Source organism: Lathyrus oleraceus, chromosome 6, assembly GCF_024323335.1.
Source record: "Lathyrus oleraceus cultivar Zhongwan6 chromosome 6, CAAS_Psat_ZW6_1.0, whole genome shotgun sequence".
In the NCBI taxonomy this organism is placed as follows: Eukaryota; Viridiplantae; Streptophyta; class Magnoliopsida; order Fabales; family Fabaceae; genus Lathyrus; species Lathyrus oleraceus.
Genome location: NC_066584.1, coordinates 520,339,187 through 520,351,768, shown reverse-complemented (window position 1 = coordinate 520,351,768; position 12,582 = coordinate 520,339,187). Strand labels below are relative to the sequence as shown.

Sequence of the window (12,582 nt, the reverse complement as noted above, 5' to 3'; positions counted from 1 at the left end):
GCATCTGGACTTTGTTTATCAGATACTTCTGGTGCTTTGGTCTTTTCGTCAGAACCTGCAAGAGTAATCTCTAGATCTGCAAGTTTCTCAACTAGCTTTGACTTTTGAGGGTCAAGCTTATCATCAAATCTAACATGAATTGATTCTTCCATAATTTTGGTTTCTGTGTTGTATACTCTGTAGCCTTTAGAATATTCTGAGTATCCTAACATAATACCTTTTTGTGCTTTTGAATCAAACTTGTTCAGATGTTCTTTAGTATTCAGAATAAAGCAAAAGCATCCAAAAGGATGAAAATAAGAAATGTTGGGTTTTCTTCCCTTACACAGTTCATAGGGAGTCTTCTCCAGAATAGGTCTTATAGAGATTCTACTCTGAATATAACACGTTGTATTTACTGCTTCAGCCCAAAAGTGCTTAGCCACATTTGTTTCATTGATCATGGTTATGACCATCTCTTGGAGTGTCCTATTCTTCCTTTCTACAACTCCATTTTGTTATGGAGTTCTAGGACAGGAGAAATCATGGGATATTCCATTAGAATCGAATAGTTCTTCAAAAAATTTATTTTCAAATTCTCCACCATGATCACTTCTGACTCTGAAGATTTTGGAGTCAAATTCGTTTTGCACTTTAGAACAGAAGCTAGTGAATACAGAGTGAGACTGACTCTTGTGCTTTAGGAATTTTACCCATGTCCAGCGACTAAAATCATCAACAATAACTAGTCCATATTTCTTTCCATTGATTGATGCTATTTTAACAGGCCCAAACAGGTCAATGTGAAGAAGTTCTAGAGGCTTAGAGGTGGAAACAATATTTTTCTTTTTAAAAGATGTTTTGGAAAATTTTCCCTTTCTGACATGCCTCACACAGAGCATCTGAAGAATACTTCAGCTTGGGTAGACCTCTGACTAACTCGAGCTTATTTAGCTGAGAGAGTTTTCTCATGCTAATGTGGCCCAAGTTTTTATGCCATACCCATTGCTCTTCATGAACAAACATCAGACATTTTACATTTTGTTCTTTTAAGTCTGAAAGATTTATTTTGTAAATATTGTTTTTCCTCTTGCCAGTGAATAGGATTGTTCCATTGTTCTAATTAATTGCTTTACATGTTTTTTGATTGAAGATTACATCATAGTCGTTATCACTTAATTGACTTATTGATAACAGGTTATGCATTAATCCTTCTATATAGAGAACATCATATATAGAGGGAAGAGTTCCATTACCAATAGTTTCGAAGCCTCTGATCCTTCCTTTCTGATTTCCTCCAAAACCTACGAAGCCAACATCTTTAAGTTCCAGGCTTTGGAACATATACTTTCTTCCTGTCATGTTTCGCGAGCATCCAGAGTCCAGGTACCATGACTGGTGTCTTAACTCTGCTGCATAAGATATCTGCAACATAAACAATCTTATCCTTTGGTACCCAGAATATTTTGGGTCCTTTATGATTAGTTTTCCCAAAGTTTCTTAGAACTTTAGGTTTTCTAGTATTATCAAAACGTTGTGCTTGTGTATGTGTGTAGTGATAAGAAAACGGAGATTTAGGTTTGTCATTTGTGGAAGATTTATCTTCACTGGGGTCATACCTTATTCCTCTTTTATTATTCTGACTTACTCCATAAATCATGGATGCCATTCTGCTTCTCTCTATCCTATTTTTCAGAAACTTTTGAGAAGATTTTTCATATTCATATATTACTGCGTTTGAAGTTTGTGGAGCTTGAGATAACGCTTCTTCAAGTTTTGAGCATTGTTTCTTTATGGAATCTCTTTCTAATATCAAAGTTTGGTTTTCATCTTTTAGTTATGAAACTATTATCTCAAGTTTACCACATTCTTCGATCGTTTCTTCAAGAACCTCTTTTACAGCTTTAATTTTTTGTTTAAGTTTCTCATATAAGTTTAGAGTTTCAGAAAGGCATGATTCAAGGTCAGAGCGAGAAAGATCAGAAAATACCTCTTCAGAGTCAGATTCTCCATCCGATGTATTTCTAGAGGTGGTAGCCATGAGTGCAACATTTGTCTATTCTTCAAAGTCTGATTCTGAGGAATCAGATCCACTATCGTCCCAGGTGGCCATCAGTCCCTTTTTAGTTCTGAATGAACTTTTCTTGAAATTCTCTCTTCTAGAGCTTTCTTTCTTCAACTTGGGACATTATTTTCTGTAATGACATGTTTCCTTACATTCATAACATGTTATATCTTTGTTTGACTTACATCTGGAAGTTGATTTTGATTGATCCCCCTTAGGTCTTGGTCTTCCGAAGTTATTATTCCTTTTTCTCCAGAGTTGTTTTACTCTTCTGGTTAAAAGGGATAATTCTTCTTTGTCGTTAGAGTCTTCCTTCTCAGAGTCATCATTGTCTTCTTCTTCAGCCTGGAAGGCTTTGTTTCTATCTGGTTTGCGTCTTTCGGATCTGGACTTTAGTGATACAGACTTGATCTTCTTTTGAGGTTCGTCTTCCTCCAGTTCTATCTCGTGGCTTCTGAGTGAACTGACGAGTTCCTCAAGGTTGATATTGTTCAGATCTTTTGATAACTTTAAATTTGTGACCATGGGTCTCCATTTCTTTGGCAAGCTTCTAACAATCTTTTTGACATGATTCGCAGTTGTGTATCCTTTATTCAGGACTTTGAGTCCTGCAATTAAAGTTTGAAATCTAGAAAATATTACCTCTACAGCTTCATCGTCCTCCATTTTGAAGGCTTCGTATTTCTGGATTAGAGCCAGAGCCTTTGTTTCTTTGACTTGAGAATTTCCTTCGTGAGTCATCCTCAGGGAGTCAAGTATTTCTTTAGTTGTTTCCCTGTTGGTGATCTTTTCATATTCATTGTAGGAAATAGCATTGAGTAGTATCGTTCTGGCTTTGTGATGGTTTTCGAATTCACGCTTCTAATCATCTGACATTCTGCTTCTGGGAATAGCAACGTCAGCGCCTGTCACAGGTGGTGTGTAGCCAATTGTGACAATATCCCATAGATCAGCGTTGTAGCCCAGAAAGAAACTTTCAATTCTATCTTTCCAGTAATCAAATTTTTCTCCATCAAAGATTGGAGGTTTAGCATTGTAACTATCTCTTTCATTGGTGTTGGCCATAGTTTTTCTCACGCTGGATCTCTCTACACTGTTAAGTGTTTGATTAGAAAATCAATAACAGAACCGTAACTCTGATACCAATTGAAGGTTGACAAAAACAAGAAAGGGGGTTTGAATTGTTTTGGAAATAAAAACTTTTTCAGAAATCATACACACACAGAATAAAAAGGAAATGACACCGAATTTTATACTAGTTCGCTTGAAATTCAAAGCTACTCCAGTCCACCCGGCCAAGGTGATTTCGCCTTGAAAAAGGACTTAATCCACTAATCTTGAAAGATTACACAACCAAACGTCTAAGAGAATAATCTCTAAGCCCTCTCAAGTATTCAGACTGCGCAGAGTCACTTGAGGAAGTAGTTCAAGCAAGAGTATAGATTGTAATGTAAATTGCTTCTAACAAAAAGCAAATATTATAGAATTATAAGAACAATAGTTTTTCACGTAAGAGCAGCAGCTCGTGAAGAATAAGAGAGGATGAATGACATTTCTTGTGTGTCTTAGGTGTATTCTCTTGTGAAGTATTCCGTCTTTTATATAGTCGTTGTGAAGGACCGTTGGAGTGATGATAGGATCTTGGTCATTGAAGAATGTTTAATGTCATTACTCTCCTTGTTTCTTTCTAAAACAGTTTTGAAAGCCTCATTATTTCCTTCTTGAAATAGTTTCTTTCCAAATACATAATTCTTTTCGGTTACACATTCTGAGTTGGTGAGTCTACGTCAGAGTTTTGATAGATCAGAGTTTGCCTTCAGAGGATAAGTATGTCTAACTGTATCAAAGTTTCTTAATGCTCTAGACTTCTTCAGATTCAGAGTCTGGATTCAGTATTCTTTTATCAGAGTCTGATTTCTTTATGTTGCACTGGGTATCTGCATTGATCAGAATCAGAGTCTTTGGATAATCTTTCTGAGTAGCATCTGATAATCGAATATTTTCTATCTGATGTTTGATTAGAGTCTTGCATACTAAGAAAAAATCTCGTTAGAGTACCATTTTATTTCATCCTTTGTTATCATCAAATCTAAGAGATATATTGTAGAACCAACTTTGTTCTTACACTCATATCATGGCCGAAGCTCTTCATATGAAGAAGTCTGATATTGAGGCTCATTGGGTGAAGAAAGGAGGAACGTTTAGGTTTACTTCTGAGTTCCTCATTGGGAAAGCTACTATCTTTGCTCAAGTCGGTAGTATGGATGCTTTCAAAGCCATTTTAGTGTTGCTAATCTTTGAATTGGCTTTGTCCCCGAACATTGACGGTTTTGTTAATGTTAACGCCATTAGAATCTTCTTGATTGGGAATCATGTGCCTACTCTGCTAGGTGATATGTATTTCTCTTTGCATTTGAGGAATTCTAAAGGTGGTGGGACTATTGTGTGTTGTGTTCCTCTTCTGTACAACTGGTTTATTTCACACTTGCCACAAACGCCTGCTTTTATGGAGAACAAACAATATCTACGATGGTCTCAGAGACTTGTGTCTCTCACTAATGATAATATTGTTTGGTATGATTCTGCATTGAATAGTGTGGATATTATTGATGGTTGTGGTGAATTCTCTAATGTGCCTCTCATTGGTACACAAGGAGGAATCAACTACAACCCTGTTTTGCCTCGTCGTCAACTTGGGTTCACCTTGAGAGACAAACCTAATAAAACTCAGTTAGAAGGTCTTTTTTACCAAGAGGGTAAAGATCCCCAACATTTGAAGCAGAATGTGATATATGTTTGGCATAATATGCAAAGGAAAGGAAGATCTGAACTTGGTCCGTGCAACTGTGTAGCCTTGGAAGCTTACACTACTTGGGTGAAGAAGAGAGCTTTGGAGTTGAAGATGTCATATACTTGTGAAATACCTATGTCTTTGGTTGTGGCTGAGCCACCAACTCTCCCTAACCAAGATGTAGAGGAGTTGGAAGACGAACTCATCAAGATGAAACAAGAGAAAGATATGTGGGAAGAGAGACTCCATGCTTTGAGCCAAAAGAATGAGGAGTTGCAGCTTGAGTCTAAAGACAAGGATGCACTCATTGAACTTCTTGAAAACCGAGCAGTGAAGAGACAGAGAGATCCAGAGGGTCCATCTTCCTCTAGTATGCCTCAGCCATCCGGTGTTTGGAAGAAGATTGTTGATCAGCTTGTCCTTGAAAAGGCTCAGATGAAGACATCTTTTGAGACCTAGATCTGACACATCCGAAGGAAGTATACACCATCAGCCAGTTCATCTGACATTATTGCTAGGGGATCCTTATGATGAATAGTTTCCTTTTCTCTTATATTTGTACTTTGGTTTCTGAATTTGTACTTAGTGTAATCCTTCCAAAAAATTTATGAATAAAAGAGATTTCATGGTTAATCAAATTGTTATTACTATTACTATTTGAATATATTTGCAAATAGAACTTCACATGTGTTCCTTGAAATTAAAAATAAACAAAAACATTGCATTTCATGCAACATTTGCATAACAAGTTTTCTTCTTCCAGATGTCTTATCAATTATTCTTCTGTGCTTCAGCCAAGCTGACTCACCGATACAACACTTGCACCAATCAACCCAGAATTATGGAGCATTTGGAACAAGAGAACAGAGAGCTGAAGGATGAGATTGCCTGACTGACTGCCATGATGGAGTTTGTTCTTGCTGCGCAGAATCAGTCTTCCTTCTCCTATGCCTAAGGGAGAAGTGAACATTGTTAGGCATTTCGATTATCACTAATAAAATGAAATTTTATTCATCCATATTTATGATGTTTTATTTTTACTTTTTTCCTTTCTGAAAATGGTAATCACAAAAAACATAAATAATAATTGTTCATCTGCATAATATTTGGTCATAATTCACTTCTCAAAAATCAAAATATCAAATGATTATGCAGGTTGGCTCCCAAACCCATTGAATACAATGATCCTACTCTCTATCCAAACTTTGATTTTCCCGTGTTTAAGGCTGAGGAAGAGACTGATGAAGAGGTATCTGATGAATTATCTCGTCTACTTGAGCATGAGGAAAAATCCATTCATCCATTTGAAGAACAGATTAAGCTAGTCAACTTGGGTTCCGAAGATGATGTGAAGGAAGTCAAGATTGGGTCTCAGTTGTGTCCAGAACTTAAGAAGAGGTTGATTAATCTTATCCGAGAGTATTCATATGTGTTTGCTTGGTCCTATCAAGACATGCCTGGGTTGGATTCTGAGATTGTGGAGCATACATTGCCGTTGAAGCCAGAATGCCCGTCAATCAAGCAGAAGTTGAGGAGAACTCATCCTGATATGGCAGTGAAGATCAAAGAAGAAGTGCAGAAAGAGATTGATGTTGGTTTTCTTGTTACCATTGAGTATCCGCAGCGGGTGGCCAATATTATGCATGTACCGAAGAAGAATGGAAAAGTCTGTATGTGTGTTGATTATAGAGATTTGAACAAAGCTAGTCTGAAGGATGATTTTCCCCTGTCACACATTAACATGTTGGTAGACAATACAGCTAATTCAAAGTCTTTTCATTTATCGATGGATTTTCCGGTTATAATCAAATCAAGATGGCACCCGAAGATATGGAGAAGACCACATTTATTACACCCTGGGGAACATTCTATTATAAAGTGATGCCTTTCGATTTAAAGAATGTTGGTGCAACATACCAGAGAGCTATGGCCACTCTTTTTCATGATATGATGCCTAAAGAAATCGAAGTCTATGTTGATGACATGATTGCCAAATCAAGCACTGAAGAAGAACATGTCGAGCATTTGTTGAAGTTATTCCAGCGTTTTAGGAATTACAAACTCTGATTGAATCCCAATAAATGTACTTTTGGTGTTCGTTCTGGTAAGTTGTTGGGCTTTATTGTCAGCGATAAGGGTATTGAAGTTGATCCTTCCAAGGTCAAAGTAATACAAGAAATGACGGTGCCCAAAACTGAGAAGCAAGTCAGAGGTTTTCTCGGCCGCTTGAATTACATCTCAAGATTTATATCGCATATGACTGCCACGTGTGCGCCTATATTCAAGCTTCTTTGGAAAGATCAGCCTTGTGATTGGACCGAAGATTGCCAGAAGGATTTCGATAATATCAAAGAGTATCTGCTTGAGCCTCTGATTCTGTTTCCACCTATTGAAGGAAGACCATTGATCATGTATTTGATTGTGCTTGATGAATGTATGGGTTGTGTTCTAGGTTAGAAAGATGAAATTGGAAAGAAAGAATATGCAATTTACTACCTTAGTAAGAAATTCACCGATTGTGAGGCTCGGTATTCTATGCTTGAAAAAACTTGTTATGCAATGGCTTGGGCTGCTAAGCGCATGCGTCAGTACATATTGAATCATACTACTTGGTTGATATCCAAAATGGATCCAATCAAGTACATTTTTTAGAAGCCTGCTTTAACTGGGAGGATTTTTCGTTGGTAGATTTTGTTATATGAGTATGATATTGAATACCGATCTCAAAAAGCTATCAAAGGTAGTGTCTTGGCTGACCATTTGGCTCACCAACCGATTGAATATTACTAGTCAGTGCAGTATGATTTTCCTGATGAAGAGATCTTGTACTTAAAAATGAAAGATTGTGATGAACAATTGCTTGAAGAATGGCCAGAACCTGGTTCCTGTTGGGGCATGGTATTTGACGGAGTTGTTAATCAGTATGGTAATGGCATTGGGGCAGTGATTACTACTCCTCAAGGCACGTATTTCCTGTTTACAGCTAGATTAACTTTCAAGTGTATGAACAACATGGCTGAATATGAAGCTTGCATTATAGGGCTTGAAGAGGCCATTAATCTCAGAATCAAGTATTTGGACGTCTATGGAGATTCAACTTTGATTGTGAATCAGATCAAGGGTGAATGGGAGACGAATGAACCCGATTTGATACCATATAGAGATTACACGAGGACGATTTCAACTTTCTTTACAAAGTTGAGTTTCATCATATCCCTCGAGACGAAAACTGGATCGCAAATGCCCTTGCAACGTTGTTAGCTGGGGGTTTCGACAGACAGTTGAAGGTCTTTGGAAATATTAAGTTTTAAGAATAAGCAAGAAATGACTGCGGCGAAGCTGTCTAGTTCTCTTTGTGGGTAAGCAATTATTTGCTGTCGAAGCCTGGAACTTAGAAGATTTTTTGGGTTTTCATAAAGCTCTCTTCGACATAGGTGTTCACATAGTCGAAGCTTCAAGCGGAAGTATTTGAAATTTAAACAAAGTCGTTTCGTCAGACCAACACGTGGAAACATCTAAGATATGCAACGCTTGGGAACGGCGAACGTGGCAGTCATATATGTAAAGGCCGTTAGGGTCAAATTACTAAATAGGGGTCTTAGTTTTAGATTCAAGGGTGTTCAAACAGATATACAGAAATTCACAAAATACACTCGAAGTACCGGAGCGAGAGAAAAGAGTTTTACGCTGAAAATGTATGTATGAAGAACACCATAAGTTTCGTTCATGTTATATTTTTCATACCAATTGTTTAAATTAATGTATTTTACTGCCTCTTTATCTGTCGAATTGCCCTTACTTTTCAGTAATTTATCATCCTTTTTATTTCTGCATTTACATTTCGCCAAAGTCTTCGTTTCCAGTACTTTCTAAAAAAACTTAAAGCATTTACTTCGAGTCATTTATCTTTACCTTTCCTAAGTCTTTTCGTTGTCTTTAAGAAATCTTTTACTGCAAAGTTATCACCATTTACTTTGTTCATAAAGTCATAAGTTTCACTTAGAATCGTTGTCTATACACTTTTTGTCATCCACAAATTAGAAACAAACTTAACCATGAGTCAAATCACCGTAATAATAATTCTTAAGACACATGTCCTAGGATCAATCTAGTCGATCCTGTGAGTTACCAAAAATATATAAATTTGGAAGACTATCGGTTGTTTATCAGAAATCACTAGTAAACAAATTGGCACGCCCAGTGGGACAGTGTCAAAAGAATTGTTGATTACAATAGTTGTTTTACAATTCACAAAATTGCCGTTATTCTTTTGGTTTAAAAATTAGTGTTGTATGATCCTTAGAAGTGGCAGGATAGCCAACAATTCACAACCTATAACCAACAGAAAAAACGCAAAAAAGATGGTTAATACAACCAGTCAAGGGGAACAATTCTCCCCCCAAGAACGGGCACAATCGGAGCGAATTCGATTAATGTATCCACTGAAATCCCTAATGCACAGGCCATATCAACGTCTAGATCCATGGCCTTCCATAATTCGACAGTAATGCCTATCATATCAGGCGCGGCAAATACTCCTGCAGTTTCAACCTCTAGGCCACCAGGATTCGAAAACTTTAGGCCTGTGAGAGATTACCCTTATGGAATGCCATCAACTGCCATGGCAGGGCTTCAAAACAATTCTTCCATATATACTCAACCACATAATACGGTTATTTTGCCAATTCAAAATTCTGGATCAGGCATGAACCATGTAGGTCGAAATAACCAATCACAAGGAATCCCCACCCTACTACCTACCCTTACAACGAATAATTAGGCAGCCTTTAGACAACAAATGGATGCCAGTAACCATGATATGGTAGGAATTCTGGCCATAGAAACGAATACCATTTTCTCTCCTTTAATACAGAATGTGAATAGGACTAATACTGACAATGCCCAAACATACCAACAATTGTCAGCACAGATGGGACGCATAGCAGATTTTCTAGGCGCCCAACAACCTGTTGTTCGACGCAGGCCAAACTAGGTTATAATCCAAGGCGAAGAACCAACGATAGATCAGGTTCGACCACAAAGGCAAACCCTTGACGAAAGAGTCACGGGGGCAAGATTGGAACAATAGCCAATTCGACGGGAAGCCCTTGAAGAACAACCTAGGAGAGTGATAATGGTTAATAGAGACCAGGATGCAGACGAAGTAATTCATAGAGTCATGCGGGAAAACATGATGGAAAATGACCTAACCAGTATGATAGAGAGAATCATGGCCCAGAATGGTCTAAACACAGGACTTCGACGGCCAAATTATTCTTCTCCTCTATCAGAATATGTCCTGCAAACAGAATTACCAAGGGGTTGTAAAATCCCTAAGTTCACCAAATTCTCAGGGGATACTAGTGAATCCACTATAGAGCATATAGCTAGGTACATGACTGAGGCAGGGGATTTGGCGAACAGTGAGAACTTGAGGATGAAATATTTCCCTAGTTCTTTAACAAAGAACGCCTTCACGTGGTTTACGACTTTGCCACCAAATTCAAAATATGCTTGGCCCCAGTTAGAAAGATTGTTTCATGAACAATTCTACATGGGCCAAACTAAGATAAGCCTTAAGGAACTAGCCAGCATCAAGAGAAAATTCACCGAACCTATAGATGATTATCTGAATAGGTTCTGTTTGTTAAAGTCTAGATGCTTTACAATAGTGCCTGAACACGAGTTGGTCGAAATGGCCGCTGGCGGTTTGGACTACTCCATCAGGAAAAAGTTAGATACCCAGCATCTAAGAGACATGGCCCAATTAGCAGATAGGGTTTGACAGATCGAACGCTTAAAATCTGAAAAAGGCCAGAACAAATAAGAATTATAAGAAAGAGAGGGTTGCTTATGTCGAATTCGAAGACGAAGAGTCTGAAATTACTGAAGACCCCTATGGTCTTGAAGAATTCGAAGTAGATTTGGCAGAATTAAAAGAAGCACCACCCTACACCTGCAAATTACTTACACCGTCGAATGGCAGAAATCCTGTCGAAACTGAAAAAAACGATAGATTTCCCAAAAAGACTTACACATTTGATGTTACGAAATGTGACAAGATCTTCGATCTATTAGTAAAAGATGGCCAAATGATAATACCAAGATTCCTCCGTTAGAACAACGAAAGAAACGAGGTTTCTGTAAATATCATAGTTTTTTGGGCCATAAAACTTCACAATGCTTTCTTTTCAGGGATCTTATTCAGAACGCAATCAGAGGTGGCCGCCTCAAGTTAGCCGATAAAGGAAAAAACAGATGAAAGTTGATATTGATCCCCTTAACGTTGCTGAGACCAACTATGCTGAACCTGTCGAAATCAACATGGTTGACGTAAGGGAAGTGGAGGTTGTAAAAGCAACAGGAGCTGGAGGCTACACGCTGGATGGAAAGCAGGCTACTGATGGCCTAAGTCACGATGTTTCCTTTGGAACTTCTATCAAAGGTAAACAGGTTGCTAACGTCGAACCAAGGACCACCGAAGGTCTTAAAGGGAAAACAACCGAAGCTACTAAGGGCCTAAGAAAGAATTTCGAAGCAATTTCAATCACTGATGGCGCTAGTCTGGGTGTCAACGTGGTAGACCTGAAGCAAACCCCCCCAGAAATGGAGGAAGTGGAGGAATGTTTGAAGATGGAGCAAGAAGGGATGAAGTTTGGCTATCCCAAAGCCAACTAAAGCGTACGTGAGTATCTCTGGAGATGTCACAAAAAGAATGTTGACATGTTGCTGTGCCCAAGATGCAGCATCAGGATATCTCGAAGGGTGGCTGAGGATTACGAGAGATGGCAACGAACAAAGACCGAGAGAAACTGGAGGAAAGAAAGCCAATTGAAGAAGGTGTATCCCACACCAGGAGAAAACCTTATGGGTTTCATCGTGCGCTACTACAAATATGAAACAAAATGTTTGATGTGTCTCAGGTGTGGGGCAGTGTACAATAGAGAATTGGCCGAAGCATTCGAAAGAATCCCATATGACCAAGGTTGGGACGGACATGGAGGAAATCCAAACATGTATAGCTTTGACAAGAGGGGAGCACATAGGAGGCCAGATAGCCCTCACCCAAGGGCGAAGAGAGTCATTTTTAAATTGCCAGCAGAAGTCCCTGAGGACGAGTAGACTCAGGCGGGACCAAAGAAAGGAAAGTGGAGGAGTTTCGAAGATGAAGGAAGAACCTCGTGGGTGTACAGAAAACAATTTCAGGCGTCCAAAAGAGAGGCGATCAGGCTAGAAAATTACAAAGGAAAGAACCCTATGTCAAGATCCCAATGGAGAAGGCATCAAAGGATGAGGAAAGAAGAAAGAGAAATAAATCAAAAAGAAACTGGAGAATCCAGCAGCGACAAGAATCCCCCAAATATCATGGATTCGACCAAACCACCCGTAGGAAGAAAGTTATTTCTAGATGAAAACATAACTCACAAGGTTCAGAAGGAACAAGCGAAAGAAGAGGAAATGCTCACAGATGATTTCGAGTCCGACGGAGTGTCTTCTGTGAATATGAATTGTAACATGGTCTTAGTCCTGCCGTACGAGTATAACCAGGAAACAGAGGTCGAAGATAATGAGGAAGCGGACACTGCGGAGATGGTGAAGCATCAACCAGTGTGTTATTATGTTCTGAACAGTGGTGTTGTCGAAGAACAGAATGCTATGTTCGAAAGGCCGCACCAGGGGATGCAGAGTCACCTCAAGCCCCTATACATTAGGGCCAAAGTTGGACAGGTGGGAGTGACTAAAGTCT

The 12,582-nt window shown here is 38.7% G+C and overlaps 1 protein-coding gene across 1 annotated transcript; it reads left to right on the top strand.

Moving 5' to 3' along the window:
* Positions 1 to 9,969: 9,969 nt before the first annotated feature.
* On the top strand, positions 9,970 to 10,954 carry LOC127096543 (uncharacterized). Its single transcript, XM_051035099.1, has 2 exons — positions 9,970 to 10,568; positions 10,654 to 10,954. Exons 1-2 carry the CDS (start codon positions 9,970 to 9,972, stop codon positions 10,952 to 10,954), a joined length of 900 nt encoding a protein of 299 aa, XP_050891056.1.
* The last annotated feature ends 1,628 nt before the right edge of the window (positions 10,955 to 12,582 follow it).

Bases quoted from the DNA above. Each gene is read 5' to 3' on its own strand.
- LOC127096543 (XM_051035099.1), top strand. From the start codon at position 9,970: ATGGTTAATAGAGACCAGGATGCAGACGAAGTAATTCATAGAGTCATG. The intron at 10,569-10,653 runs GTTAGATACCCA...GAAAAAGGCCAG, and splicing joins GACTACTCCATCAGGAAAAA to AACAAATAAGAATTATAAGA.